At 39.5% G+C, this 16,326-nt stretch overlaps 1 protein-coding gene across 1 annotated transcript in view; it reads right to left on the reverse strand.

Moving 5' to 3' along the window:
* The window catches only part of DNER (delta/notch like EGF repeat containing), a 106,222-nt gene extending 94,400 nt beyond the window's left edge, over window positions 1-11,822 (reverse strand). Inside the window, exon 1 of the mRNA XM_088528500.1 lies at window positions 11,571-11,822. Coding sequence (XP_088384626.1) covers window positions 11,571-11,822 — 252 coding nt within the window. The remainder of the gene's footprint in view (window positions 1-11,570) is intronic.
* Between the last annotated feature and the right edge of the window lie 4,504 nt (window positions 11,823-16,326).

The following is a 16,326-nucleotide window of genomic DNA, read 5'->3' on the forward strand; positions in this document are numbered from 1 at the left end:
TCTGATGGAAATATGCCTTATTTCTGGTGAAGCAGCCTCTTCCTATCACAGCACTTGTGCCCTGCTCAAAGATCTGGGAACACAGCACCTTGAAGTCCTGAGCTGTGAGCCTGCTCTCGGACTCCCAAAGAGAACTGAAAAGTCCTAAGACTCCCAGGATAACTTGAAGCTCTCAGGGCTTCACAGAACTGCCTTGCTGAATACCAAGGAACTTTCAGTAGCTTCTATCAGCTAGCAAGTCTAGGAGCTCACCAACTGCTTGCAGTAAAGGCCCCCAATTCCAATGGAGTTTGTTTTCATAACCAAAGTGTTGATTAAAAAATGAGAATATAGTGCTGGATGCAATGCAAGCGCATTTTGAAAAAAGCATCTTCAGAACAAGAAGTCTCCAGTTGGATGCTGCTGCAACTAAGTTGATGCTCTTTGTGTTTTCTATGTCACTTAAACAATAAGCTTTATTAGCATAGCTGTCTTTCGTGCACTTCAAAGGATTATCTCATATAAACATAAGATACAGATAAATCACTCATTAGTATGTCACACTAACAGAAAATACTTTATATTCCTAAATCAAATGCAGTCAGGATTTGGACCATACACAAGTTTTCTACAGAGTGCTGATAAGAAGACTTAATCACAGGGTATATGCATAACTGACAAAATATCACCCAGTTCTTGGGGAGGCCTTTATGATAAGGCAAAATCATTATAAATATTAGCTATCTGTTCTTTCTGCCTTGCCTGCAAAAGCAGTTAAAATCTGGTGTTGCAATGGGCAGCACCAGATTTAGCAGGGGGAAGGGTACATTGATCTTTATGTCCTACCAAGTAATTCATAAAAATCAGAAGCAAGAATTATTCAGCATTAATTCACCTTAAAGAAGTTCCTTAGTACATTTCAGAAGCACTAAGACACCCAAGACTAAATGAAATAACTGGTTCTAAACTTTCTTTGTCTATAAAAGGAATAAACCAAATGAGTACAAGTCTTTTCCACATGAAACAAACAGCATATTGGAGCCTCAAGTAATTCTTAAAAAGGGCTGCTTTTAAGCACGCTCAGTAAAAGTTGTGTCCCCCTGCACCCTCAGAAAGACTGTAAAGCTTTTTTTATAGCATTAACCGAGTACATCTGCATTACTTTTAAGAGCCAATAGTCAGTCAAGTTTTAACATTAGAGTCCTATTATGTAAATTAAGTCTTAATTTGTCCTTCCTTCAATTAAACATGTTAATTTCCCAGAGGACTCAGCACCATTTTCTTCATTTGTCACATATGCCATCATCATACAGTATATGGCAGCTTTAAAAAGAAGAATAATCAAGGATATGGTCCTACTGACCCTACCTGTGTCACTAATCCTCTTGTAACTCATGCCATTGAAATTCAAAGGGATGCTCAAATGACAAGGTTTCACAGGTCTCCACAAAGAAGAACATGACCTTGATGTCCCACAGAGACAGCAAATGCTAGAAAACAACTGTCCTGCAAAAAGTGGAATAAGAATTCTCAGTGAAGAGGGCAACTAACTTTTAAGTGACTAGATTTCTAGATGGCCAGATTTGCCTCCCTTTATTGTCATTTAAATCTCCCTGAAAAAATACTAGAAGTACATGCATATAAACAATCACAAGTTATTAACAGAGTGGTATGTCTGTATGGAAACCTAAAGCCATATATTTTGGTTTGCCATAAATTTAATTCCGATAATAGTTATTCTATAGTAATTTGCTTGAGTATAATATTTTTTCAGAAGATCCTACCACACACCTTTAAACAAAAATAAATACATAAAACGTGTGTGAAGATTTAAAGATTTGCTGAACTTAAAGCATAAATCATAAGGGCTGAATTAGAAACATAAAAATTGCCATAATGGATCATGGTAATAGCTACTGTCCTCCTTGACAAAAGCTACTATCAAATACGTCAAAGGGAGATCAGAGAAACATGCTCTGCCTGGAAAATTACAGAAAATTACCCATAGATTTTCCTTAGTCACATTAGTGCTGTCTAGCTGATGCCCTGAAGAATTTAACTGTCTCATTCCTGTTTTTATAAAAGCATAGGCCTTACCACAAGATAACCTTTGTCCAGACTCTTCTCATCAGCCTCTGCATAAGCAAGAACAGTTGCTTCTCCCTAGTTATTCACATCCTTCCACATCCCATCTCCTCCCATCACCTTTCTCTGGGTCCTATCTATTACTACTCTCCTCTCTTAAGTAAAGTTACCCGAATTTTATTTTAAAGGATCATCTACTATTCATTTGTTGAAGAGTAAAGCATTTTAAAGAGGCTTCTGTCCTCTGGCAACACTATCTGCCCATCTTGAAACTATTCTTTTCTGAGCACTCATGCATGGTGAGAAGGATTATTCAATACGCTGTCATTTGAACACGCAGACCTTTCTCCCAGATAATCACCATTTGTTCAGAATATGCATGGTTAGGTCAAATGATTCCTTCTCTTGTACATTTGTCAACAACAACAAAAAAACTTCACTTTTATTAGATCTTTCCATTTTTTAAGTACAAAGGACCACATAGTAGCAACCTGGACTGAAAGTGCGGCTAGCAGTAACAGAAGGAATCATGTCTTGTTCCTCTTTTCACAGCTACTGGTCCTTGAACTGCTCAAACATCTTATCAAACTGGCAATTTGGTTGCTGTTGTAACCAATACGTCAAACACAACAAAATCCCTGAGATCATTAACATTCAGTGACCTTAACTCACAGAACAACCTTATTTTCACAGTCAAATTGAATCCTCTTGCTACTGTATTCATGAACACCTTATTCATGAGCACATCTTTGCTACAGAATCCTTTAAAAATAACTAATCACTGATCCATTACCCCTGCTTCCAGTGGGAAAGAGAACTACAAAGCTAAATTAATCAATAGACTGACAGCCTAAATACTTTGTCAGTTAAAGAACAGTTTAAATGGTAGGAAAAAATATAGTAAGGAGGTTCTTTTCCTTAAAGTATATTCTGTCAGGTCACTGACAGGTAATTCAGAATCTGGCATTTTAATACAATAAATACAATGCTTCCACATAAAGTGCTTGTCACTCAACATTCTTAAAGCTTTTGCATACACTCACAAATTAACCTTTTGAACACTAAGCATTATCTCAATTTTTAGGAGAGATATCCAGGTAAGAAGAAAGTAGATTTGCCAAACATGATTCAGCAAGGCAGTAAACAGTCAGAGCACCAAGCCCTTATCTTCCAATTCCTTGCCATGATATTTCCTATAAGAGGTTGCCCTGTAGAGTTTACAACTACTTAGTAAGGTTGTAAACCTTACACACATATAACACTACATACTTTAGCATAATTATTACATTTAAAGCACACTGGGCAGTTATGTAATGAACCAAGGCAAAGTTGATAAATAATACAGAGGGCCACATGTATGGCAGAAATAAAATTACATATGTGGCAGACAAGTCAGCTTCTGAATGCTAGAGAACATCTATATAGGAAATTATACTTAAGGAATAAAACATATTAAATAAATTTCTTATCAAGGAAAAAGTGTTTCCCCTAATATATATCTTGATGCATACTTCCCCATTCAAAAAAAAGGGAAAGCTGAATACTGCATTGCACTTTAATGTATTTTTCCTGAAAATACAGTTATTTATGAATAGTGTTATCTCATATTGTCAACTACAAGTCTTCTACCAGAAGGTAGTTATTCTATGTACCTTATTATTGTATAATACAAGTTGACAAAACTGTAAAAAAAAAAAAAAAAAAAAAAAAAAAAAAAAAAAACTTACAAGCCAAAAAGCACTGAACTGATTTAAGCCTCTTAGTAAAAGATGCCCTCCAATGTAGAATGCGCATATTAGATTACTTTTACCTTCAGATCTTGACCTAAATGTCACTAAGAAATCTTTAATGAACTTAACCATACTCTTGCCAAATGCAATGCTTCCAGCTGACATAGGCACACTTTACATAAGAATACTTTGATTTTAGGACCACTGCTCCAGTGAGGATACTGTGCTCTGTTCACCTATATCAACTAAAGATAAAAATGTAATGTAGGCATCGCTGTGGATATTATTGAAGACTTTCCTCTAATGCACAATTATCATCAAAAGAACAGGTAAACTATCAGTATGCACATAGAATGAGATTCAGCAAACACAAAACAGGCTTTACCTTTAGATCAACCAGCACCCACTAGGAATAGTAAGATTTATTTAGTCTATTCATCTCAAAAAGGTCACTGCAGGAAGGGAAACACATGCTACAAGCAGAAGCAGAATAATTCACTTTTTAAAAAGAACAAAAAAATACATTAGGGAAATTCAATTAAAATGAAAGACAGAAAATGAACATTAATATAGGCTATTTTTCCATGTAATTAATAATATGCCGGAACACAAATGTATGAAAACCAAAAAGTTACTAAAATGAGGGATCTGGCATGTAACAAGAACATACTAAGTAACGGCAGAAAATAATAATAATAAAAAAAAAAAGTCCATGACAATTAAGATTTTAATTCTGTTTAGGGTTAAGTGGACACTATTTTCCAGAGTCCCATGTCTGCTTATTAAAATGGAATCTCTTGCATCCCATCTTAGTTATCTGGACTCCCTGTTACATAACCAAACTGAAAACGCTAAACGCTACCTATGAAATTATTATTCTTAAACTGCTACTTGTTCTCAGAAGGGCAGTATGTGGAAAATACAGTGACAGCCCTCAGAGAGAGGAACATTTCTGCCTTCTGTAATACTGAACAAAGTAAAACAGAGCCACCATTTTGAGCAATATTCTTTTACCTTTTTTTCCTGTCCACATTTTTAATGCAATATACAGTTAAGTATTAAGCATGTAGTATCAAGAAGTGTTTAAAAATGCAAAGTACTTTGCTCAAAGTATGTAAAAATGCAATGAAATATGGCATACTGAAGCATTTTAACATAGCATGTATTCTTCTATCATATTACTTCATATCTGATCTGTTTCCATACAATCTTTAATCACAAATTATCCTGCCAGTGATAGAACAAGGGGTAATGGGTATAAATTAAAACACAGCAAGCTTAATCTCCATATGAGGAAGAACTGTGAGGGTGACAGAGCCCTGGAAGAGGCTGCCCAAAGAGGTTGTGGAGTCTCCTTCTCTGGAGATCTTCAAAACACACCTGAATGCCACCTTGTGCCACATTCTCCATGCCTTGAACTAGATAATCTCTAGAGGTCCCTTCCAACCTCAACACTTCTGTGATTCTGTAACAAACAATAAATCAAATATACCATGGAATTTTTGAAAAACAAGTAATTTATGATATATAATGACCTGACCAACCTCCAAAAATAAGTATTTCGGGGGGATTTGAATAGTTTATTTGAACAGGTTGAAACACAGACTGCAAAAGTTCACAAGGGTTCATGTGCAAATAGTAATAGCCAAATAACAACTCTTATATAAATTGAGAAACTTTGGGTTAAGTTATTTCAGTTTCATTCTATAGAAATTCAAACAGTTCAGTTAGATCCCATGGCAAAAATCATAGCACAATTCCTTCTGCATAGCTTTGGAAATTGCTATATTACAGTTCTCTTGATCATAGACTTTCACATGATATGCTTCAAGGGAAAATGCTCATCTAAAAAACTCAAATTTCTGACTGGAAACATAATTCTACTATGCTTACAAGAAATGGATATTGTAACAACTAAAATACATTTAATGCAAAAATTTCCACATTCATTTACTCTGTGCTGCTGTTGGTCTACATATTTGATACGTAGTCACATTGCAGAACTTCATCGGTTCCACTGCAACCAGGGACACCAACACACAGGGATCGTCTGGATAGAGATCACTTCTAGCTCACAGAAACTTACACAGAGTAAATAATATCTGTATCAGACACACAATTCTTACTTTCAGAAAAAAAACTCAACCAAGACTATGAAATGGGAACATATTGGTTTGTGATACAAGTTTATCATCTTTCATTCTTTCACTGACTATGTGTGGGAAGAATCCAGTTTCATCTTCTCTACAACCACCCATTAGGTAGTTGAAACCTCCTGTTTTCCAGAAAAAAAATCTCAGCTCTCACAGTCTTTTCTCACACATACTATGTGTCAACGTAAATACTTTAATTCTGCAGCTTCCAAGCACTGCAAGGGTTAGTTGGCAGGAAATGGCATCCACAGAATTTGAGCTAAACAAAATCCAACCCCTCAAACCAACAAGCCCCTGTGGCACCTGCTAACTGTACAAGCAAATATTGCTAAAGAAAGCCAAGAGACCAAATGTCACCTAATAAAACACTTGCTTCACAATGACTGCATAAAAACTAATTTCTCTTTCATTAAAAAATACAGAATGAGAAAAATAGCATTTTAAAAACACTAGAGAACTCCTTTTGAATTCAAGGATTGTTTAAAGGCCTTTCAGTAGCAATGTCAGCACTGAAGAGAAAAACAGGAACTAATGAATTCATCTAGATCCTGACATGAAGGTGAGCTAGTAGTTCAGGGATGTCCATGTAACCAGCACTCTCCAGAGCAAAACGAAATAACCTGGCCAAAGAAACTTATATTCCTTACTCAGAAGTATTAGAGCCTTGAGTCAAGAAACAACTCTCTTCTGTGTGCTATGCCTGAATTTCTGCATTCAGCATTAAGCAGAACATTGTCAGACAGGTATTGAGGACAGGAAAGAATTTGAAGAAAAAGAAATTAAAAAAACAGCATACAAGGAAGAGGTAGGAGGCACAGAGCTAAAGAATAGATATTATAATACTGCAGAGTATAAGTGATCCAATAAGGTGACAAAGAACAAAAATAAATTCACTTTATTTGGAAGAACAAAAAAACAGAAGAGAATTAAGAAAAGAACTGCTGCTGAAATCAGAACTGAAATACAGAACTTCCTAAAGGATGTAAATTCACAATAGCTGATGAAACAGCAAGAAGTTTAGTTTAGGTAGAAATTTAGCAGCAACAGCAGGTTGTAAGGATATTTTTCCTAACTTAGAAGAAGACTCTGAACTTCTGAATCAGATTAAAAATGATGTTTTGAAGCAATTTAAAGAATAAAGACATCATTTTAATGTAGTTGAATGACCAAAAGTATATGGTAAGAACAAAATCAGAAAGAAGATAATATACTGTCCATTCCTATCAGTTTTTGTATCAGTTCCTTTCTCTGAATGCATCATTTTAAGCCCAAGTTTTCCACAACCACAGAGACAAAATATTTTCCACTGTAGATGCAGAAACCTAGTGTGAACACAACAAATTCTTCCCAAGAAGAAACAGAACTTTTTATTAATAATATAAGAACATAAATACTAATTTATAAAGGTTTTTACACCAGTGGCTATCAAGGTATTCTCAGAAGCGGCAGATATTGCCATCATTGTTTATCTGACTAATCACAGACTACACAGAAGAACTACAGACAAATCAGAGTGCTGCTTCCAACCTGCATGTGTCATCTGGGAGACACCACTTTTTTGGTAGCTTTCATTACTGCTTACAGCTATAATTGTTTTAAAATATAACTAAAAGCATATTTAAAAGTACTAAACTAAAAAGAGTTAGGAAAGTTATGCTAAGGAGAAAGAGGTAAAAAGCAGAAGCCACAAAAAGGAACATGTATTACAGTATTTAAAAACACATTGAAAAATTGATGTTTCTTCACAAGATAAAGTCTTTTAAGAAATTAGCGCTAGCACTGCATCTAATAAATATAATGCAATTATCCAACTTGACATTTTTGTATTTTAAGCAAAAGACAAGTCTGTTGTGGAATTTTGTTTCCTGTGATTTTCTCCTTTATATTGCCAAAATGTTTCAGATTAACACAGACCAATTTTTGAACATAAAATATAACTTGAAGATGGATATAGAAGATACAGAGGATAAATAAAAGCTGGTTACTAAAGCAGCTATAGGATTGGGAAACTGGTTTAAATGCAAGTCAAATACTTCACTTCTGGAGAAGCTGGCAGCTCATGACTTAGACAGGTGGGTGAAGAACTGGCTGGATGACCAGGCCCACAGAGTGGTGGTGAATGGAGTTAAATCCAGCTGGTGCCCAGTCATAAGCAGTGTTCCCCAGGGGCCAGCGTTGGCGCCAATCCTCTTCAGTGTCTTTATCGATGAGCTGGATGAGGGGATCAAGGGCATCCTCAGCAAATTTGCGGATGATACCAAGCTGGGAGGAAGAGCTGATCTGCTCGAGGGTAGGATGAATCTACAGAGGGATCTGGACAGGCTGGATTGATGGGCTGAGACCAACTGTATGAGGTTCAACAAGGCCAAGTACCAAGTCCCGCACTTGTTGGTCACAACAACCCCAAGCAGCGCGACAGACTTGGGGCAGAGCGGCTGGAGAGCTGCGTGGCAGAAAAGGATCTGGGGTGTTGGTCAACAGCCAGCTGAACAACTCACAACAGCATCCTGGCTTGCATCAGGAACAGCATAGCCAAAAGAACCAGAGAAGTGATCATTCCTCTATGCTCAGCACTGGTGAGGCTGCATCTCGAACACTGTGTTCAGCTTTGGGTCCCTCACTACAAGGACATTGAGGTGCTGGAGTCAGTCCCAAGAAGGGCAATGAAGCTGGGGAAGGAGCTGGTGCACAGGCCTTACAAGGAGCAGCTGAGGGAGCTGGGGTTGTTTAGTCTGGAGAAGAGGAGGCTCAGGGAGACCTTATCGCTCTCTGCAGCTACCCAAAAGGAGGCTGTAGCGAGGCAGGCATCGATCTCTTCTCCAGAATAACTACGGATAGGACAAGAGGAAAAGGCCTCAAGTTGCGCCAGGAGAGGTTCAGATCAGACATTAGGAAGAACTTCTGCACAGAAAGAGCAGTCAAGCATTGGAACAGGCTGCCCAGGGAAGTGACGGAGTCATCATTCCTGGCAGTGTTCAAGAAACATGTAGATGAGGTGCTTAGGGATATGGTTTAGCAGGTAGGCTGTTGAAGGGTTTACGGTTGGACTTGAAGATCTGTAAGTCTTTTCCAACAACAATGATTCTGTGATTCTGTTAAGCATTGCAAGAGCTTGTGATATGACAGTTTTATTCTTTGCCACATTTTGCACACTAGTATCATCAAGTGTATCAAAAACAGCTACAGTAAAAACTTCAGTAATAAAATCTCTGGGCGATTTGCAACTGTGATTGTGTTATCACTCATTCTACATTATGCACTTGGCTGTGCCCATTTGACTTGTAGGCACGTTTCCCTTCACTCTATACCTCAGTGCATCACAGCAGAATCGGAGAAGTGCTGCTTTTAGCACCAGTTTCCTGAAAGCAATTCTATATTTCTGGGAGGTAGATGTCCTAAAGAAGTCCAAAATCCAAATTTGCCTTCTATGATTCCAGTATTTAAGCATGACAATTCCCATTATTTTTTCCTCCTGGTAGTCCTATCTCTGGGTCTAATTGTTCAGCAACATCCTTGGCAATAAAGTGAAAACAAACACCCTCTCTAAAGAGATGGGCATGAACACCCTGATTTAGTCCTTAGTTTCCTTGTTTCTGTTAAGGGTTAAAAACCCATATATCTATTACCATTGAATCCAAATTCTCTAACCTGCATACATGATTGTTTTGCTTTTCTTTTTAGGACAGTTTTTTAAACTGTGAGGTGTTTGAACAACAGCATGGTCCAAAAGTTAATGTATTTGCACAATTTTTTTTTCATTTCCTACCTGGACAAAACTAGCAAAACCCTCTCAAATAGGGATATAACACTTTTTAAAAACATCTTCAAAAATCCTCCTGCTCTCTAGTTATAGTCGCATCTCAAAACCAGATGAACTCCTCATAGTTAACTAACGTCCATACCTCAACTGCAGACCCAATAGCTAAAACTGATGATCATTTGTTCAAAATTCCCTGTAAAAGTTATTACTCAGTATTTTATTAAAATAAATACGACGCTGTAAATCTCATGTTCATTAATAAAGGCATAATTGTTGTGAAAACATTACCTACCTCTTATACTAGAAAAAGAATTAAAACCATTGCCCTAGACACACAGACACAACAGTTCATAAGAGGTATGATACCAGAAAGTTTTAGAACTGACTAAGTTTGTAAAAGTGTCATTAATCACAGATTTCAGACACTTAACCTAGTAAGAATACAGAAACAAGTCTACTCTGCTCTCTCTTTTTAGAGAGATAGTGTAGTAAACTCCTAAGAGGGCAACAGCTAAAATTAGCCAAAGGCAATTCTATTTAATCCACTTTAATCTCTGATTTTACAGAATCTCATTAGTGTTAATATTTTCACTTTCATTGTTACACTAAATCAACTAAAACATTTTGAGGCTAGCACAGAACTCAGTGCAAAGAGCTTCTCCTTTGCAATAACTTCCGCACTCACTTATGTATTAAGTATTTGGTACGTGTGTTAGCCCTTTCATCTATCAACATCTTAGGTTTAGCACAACATGATCAGGAATTGTAAAAAGTAAAAAGCAGAACGGGCTTACTTGAATTTATTTAGTTCTACATCATATCTATCTCAGTGGAAAGCACGGTCCAAAGAAATGGGAGCAAATCCATATATTCTTTTCTATTTTGCCACTATAGAAGGTAACACCTTCCATCATATATACATGCAAGAAATAAACATCCTTGTCCCTGCACCTTCTTTTCTTTTTCCAGAGATATCCGAGGTAACTTTGTGAATTTCAGAACACGGTTATACAGATTTTTTATCCTTAGAACTAAAGATAAAACAAATTTTACAACAATCATCACATGACAACCCAGATTAATTCAGGTTATCCTATTTTATTAAAACACAATATGACCAAGCACATCAGCGAGACACTAGTGACTGTCTCTCCATTTTTATTTTAGGTACGCTGCACAGAAGGACATCAGCCCGCGCCAAGCGCGCTGCTCCTGCCGAATTCAGCATCAGTCCAAGGAGCACCCAAAACGTGGCAGCAAACACACCTAACCACCACAACGACCCCAGACCAGGGGATTTACCAACTAGCATTCAACACAACGGAGCAGTCGCCGTCGAGGACAGTCCTTTTTACCTTCAAACGAGGCAGCTCGATGCGCTCACGAGGGGGGCGGTTACCTCGCACTCGCGGGACTGCCCTTGCGAGGCTCCTTGCGCACAGAGCCCCCGCACTCACCCTCCCCGCAGCCCGTTATGGGGCTTCGGCTCCTACCAGCCTGAACTGCGCTGGAGGGAAGCTCCCCGCAGCACCGAGGGAGCCGAGCGGGCTCCGCTACCTGGAGCGGTGTGGACCTGTCCACCGTTTAACGGGACTAACGGTTACGCGCCGGGCAGCGCCGGAGCGCTGAGCGACCGTTAGCGGCGGTTAACGGCTCCCGCGCGGCGAGGGCAGCGGGGGAGCAGCACCCGCCACACAGCCTGCGCACGGCGAGCGGCGCAGCGCGGAGAGGCAGGGCGGCCAGGGGGGCAGCCCGGAGCTCGAAGGCGCAGCCGGGTGCGGGGACACCCAAGGGCAGCGACGGGCACAAGGACGCGGCGGGCGAGGCGGCGGCCCCGGCAGGCGCCCTGGGCGCGCCCCTTACCTGGCAGGAGGCGCCGCTGACCCCCGGCGGGCAGGCGCAGCGGTAGGCGGCCTGCGGCGGCTCGAGGCGGCGGGGCGCGGCGGGGCGCGGCGGCGGCGCGGCCGAGCAGGTGCCGTTGTTGCGGCACGGCTGGCTGAGGCACGGGTCCTCGCCGGGGGGCGCGGCGCTGGCCGGCGCGGCGGAGCTGGCGCGGCGCTGGGCCAGGGCGAGCAGCAGCAGGAGCAGCAGCGCGAGCGGGGCGGCCCGGGGCATGGCGGCGGCGGCGGGGCGGCCGGGGCTCGGTGCCGCTGCGCTGCGGGCACCGGCGGCCACGGGAGGAGGAGACGGAGGCAGCGGCTCCGCGGCTGCTCCCTGCCCCCGTTGCCTGGGCAACGCGCGGGCGGGGCCGCGGCGGGGCGGGGCCGCTGCCTCGCGCTCCGCGCCCGGTGGGGGGCGCCCGCGCCGCGGCAGCCGCCGGGCCGCTCCGCGCCGCCCCGCGCGCGCAGGCACCTAGAGCCGCGTCAAGAGCAAAGCACGAGCGGGGAGCAGGAAAAGTGATCCCGCCAGTTCGCGTAGTGACAGGGGAACAAAAAAAAAAAAAAAGAAAAACTAGAGATGGTTGAATATCCCTTTTTTCCCCATTGAATTTTGTTTGTTTGTTTACAGACGATTAAAAAAAAATCGACTTGTATTTCCAAATCCTATCTATTTATTTACTCTGACTGCCTTGGGTTAGCACTGAGATTGCACGGTCTCCACATCAGGCAGCATAACCCACGCGCTCGCTCTGAGCTTTTATTCATTTGCTACTACGAAAGGGAGGCTTTTAAATCCGTAGTAGTAACTACTGACTTCTTCTCAAATCGCTGGCACGGGATTAAAGGAGAATAATAACGTCGCTGAAAGCATTGCGTTAAACTTTCCGTAAACCTGATCCCAGTAAGCCGAAACCTGCGTCATCGGCAGAGATAATTGGCGATGCTAATTGCAGCTCAGTTCAAATTCATCTGGATTTTTAACAGCCTGAATACAATTAGATCCCCACACCCAAGCTGAAATAACTGTCGTTGCTTTTCCATTACCTCACGAGGCTTTTTTTTTTTTTTTTTTTTTTAAACACCTCCCGGGTAGGTCCCGTGCCACGCCGGCTCCCTCTGCTGGCTTCTCCTTGCTTTGGTTTCCTGTTCCTGGTTTCACAGTTCACTCGACTAGGTCTGATTTCACTCCCCAGGTTAGCACAGGGTTCTGGTGTTTACTGCACCATATAGGCACTGTAGTAATACAAATCAACACATAAACACATGTAAAACGTGTAAAAACCTCGAATGAAGTTGCTCTATTTTACAACTGTCCTCTGCTTGATGGGGAAGGGCTGTTACCGGTTTTACAGATCTGGCTCGAATGCAGACCCTAACCTGTTTAGGTACTTAACACCCTTGGAGCAAGTTGGATCATTGCCTGATAAGCTCCTGAAGTCAGCAGCAAGTAGAAAACTCATCCTATATTTCTAGATTACTGACTTAGAACATGTTAAAGCTTTCCACAGAAAGCATAATCAAGCTCTAAATTCAATGTAAATTAAGAATAAACATAGATTACACACTACTTACTGAGAAACAATGAAGTCAGTATCACAAGTACTTTTACAGAAATATGGGGCATTGCACTCTTATTTTCTGATATTTTTTCCATGCTTAAATAAGTTGAGCAAGATCAACATTTTCAGCCTCAGACACAATACAGATCATTTGCTGCATTTTTACCCTTATTCTGCTTGGTACTGTGCAATATATGTTATTAATATTAACTGAAAGTTAGGGGAAAGAAGACTCAAGAGTTTCAATGCTTTAGTGCCATCTGCAAAAGGAGTGGATGCTCTGTGTAGTCAGTGCTGTAGTTACTGACAACCTGTTATATATTGTATCCAGCATCTCTTAAAAACTTTTGAAAATAAAATAGCATTTTAAGACAATTTTGGGAAAATTTTCATGGAGTCTCCCTCATAAATCAGAGAATCTCCTCCAGGTACTTTATGTCAATATTGTAAGATACACATAAATGTCAGCATCTTTATAAGAGGTGGGCAGTCTTAAATAAAGACTGCAAGTAGTAAAGACTTTTTCTCAAAAATTGAATCTTAGTTGTAATCTGAATATATCTGGCTGTGTCAGTCATCTGTTGGATCTTATTTTACTTTTCTCTGACAGATTAAAGAGCCATCTGCTTTCAGAATAATTTCCTCTGCGTAGCATTTTTATTGCTGTAGGTCATTCTACACTATGCCCAAACCATCTGCTTAACATGCTTTTAGATGAACCAAACATCTTTTGGTCACTGTATTTATCAAGCCTTATGCAGCACAGGCATAAGGCACAAGCGCCATGGACATTTCACAGCAACACAAATGAGCACTCACTGTTACTCAGTATATAATCAGTCTGATTACATTTTCTTTATGCATTTATATCCAATTAACTGTTCTGTTTTTGGCTAAACAAACATTGTGTTTTTATCTTACTGTGGACCTCTAAAAACTGCATAGCAAAGAGGCCATTTTTTTTCTTTTTTTTTTTTCTTTTTTTTCTTTTTTTTTTAAACTTTTTTTAAAATAAATGCCAAAGTATATAACTGTCACATACACATAAGTTACGGAAAATAATTAGCTATAAGACTTGATGTGAAATTTTTATCATTGCGAATAGAAATAGAGATTATGCTTTCACTATTCCTAGCAGGAATGTACTGTATGGTAGATGCTTATGAGGCCGCCCGCAGTATTATGCAACAGTAGCTGTATTACATTGGCTGCCAGTGTCTTTTGGGACTTGAGTACCCAATGTATAGACAGATATACGGCATCTGGGCCTTAGTGTAAGAATCATTCAGTCTTTTAGACCACCAGACAGAAGGTGATCTAGAGCATAGGCTCTAGATCTAGAGCACACCTCAACTAAAAAATCCCAGGTAGAGGCTTGAATAGGCCAGCCTCATTTCTTCTCTGATAGTAGATCCTGTCACACTTTAAAGCAAACTCTTCCCCGATTCCCTGATAATCAACTCTAGAAAAAAAAATTGGCCTAAGTATGAAAGAAAAAAAAAAAAGAATACACAGAAAAAGGAGCAGAGATGCTGACATTAGAAAGGTTACTGAAGATTTTTAACGAAAGATGGATAAACTCTAAGCTTAATATTTCTGCAATTGCAGTGGTGCTAATGCCTTGCCAGACAGTATGAATGTAACATGACATTCTTGAAACGTTTTCTTTTCTGATTACAAGATTCCTATTCATATCTGCAAATAATTGTTGACTTTAGGTCACTTTTTACAGGTCATTAAAATATTAGACTACAGATAAAATTATTTTAACCATAAATTTTCAGGAAAATGGATCTGATATTTGTAACTAACTTATAACTGGAATTGTTTCTTTCAATAAGTTTCTCACATATACATATATATCTGTCTCAACACCGGATTAAGGTGGTTATTTTAAAGCAACAGATAAAAAGTTTTGAAGGTCTTTGTTTTCTTTCCAGAAAGCAATAATTTGACTAAACCAAATGTAAGTTTTCAAACAAAAGTGGAATCTCAGTTTAAAAAACCTACTCTTATGTGGAGAGTTTTTTATACTTTGGATAGTCAAACAGATACTAATTCCTTCTCATTGCAAAAAGAAAAAGAGTATGTCATAAATAGCCTATGCCTATGTCATCCCTTCCACCGTCTCAGCTATTTGCATAGATGCTCCATCCCAGTCTCTGGAGGAAATGACGCTGTTCAGAGAATCATCAGCCCAGCCCTGCTGCATACAGCCCACAGGAAACATCTAATGCCTGTTGCTCTAAAAGGAAAGTCACAGAGTAAAGTAAAGGTTCCCTAAATGACAAGTTACGCAAGTTCCCTATGGCTAGGTTGAATTGCCAGTAACTTTTATAAATGATCTTGGCCAAGTAAGAAAAATAATTGCACCAATAGTAATTTTATAATAAAAACCCTAATGGAACATACACATTTACTCTTCAGAATGTGATTTTAGTGGTATAGTGCAATACAATGCAAGTTTTATAGCCTAGATTTATTAACAGTCCTTAGGATTGTAAGAACCATAATGTTAAGTGTAAAAGATTTTGATCTTCCTTGATTTTCCAGTTTTAGAACAAATATGTTTAAGATTGAGACAAATAGGTGGACCTCATAAGAGAAATAACAGCAGCAAAGTGTCTTTGATAAAATACTTATGTGAACACCTACTTAAAATACTGAAATTCTTTTTTTCTATTGAGAATTTTCTAAAAAGATAAAATTATTGCTACTAACTTGATTTATAATCAAATTGCTTTATGGTTAGGTTTTTTTTTTTTTCCCTTTTTTTTCCCTCTTTTAAATCTGACAAACAAAAAGTCCTTGGCAGCTTTTTTTTTTTTCCCCCTCTCCTTCCAACAACATGGATAACGTTAGTTCACTGTATTTGCAACCACATTCTCTTTGATGCTGTACATAAAAAGAAGAACGCTCTGGGTTGTAAAACACCATCAAAGCCTCAGAAAGGAGAGCCAAAAAGATGACAGACCACAAGGGACACAACCTGACAGGCCATAACCACAGCTGACAGTCATCATTTACCATCCTCATTTTTGAGTAAACCTTGTGGCAAAGAAGCTTTTTAAAGGCCAAGGTAACTACAGAATATGTACAGATGCCAGAAGAACAGGAGAGGGAACAAAGGTTCTTGTTTGGACCACTGAGAAACAAGAACTTGATACTGATGGGGCCGAG

Source organism: Tinamus guttatus, unplaced genomic scaffold (assembly GCF_059628265.1).
Source record: "Tinamus guttatus ecotype Peru unplaced genomic scaffold, ASM5962826v1 Tinamus_guttatus_pri_ptg000311l, whole genome shotgun sequence".
NCBI classification, from domain to species: Eukaryota; Metazoa; Chordata; class Aves; order Tinamiformes; family Tinamidae; genus Tinamus; species Tinamus guttatus.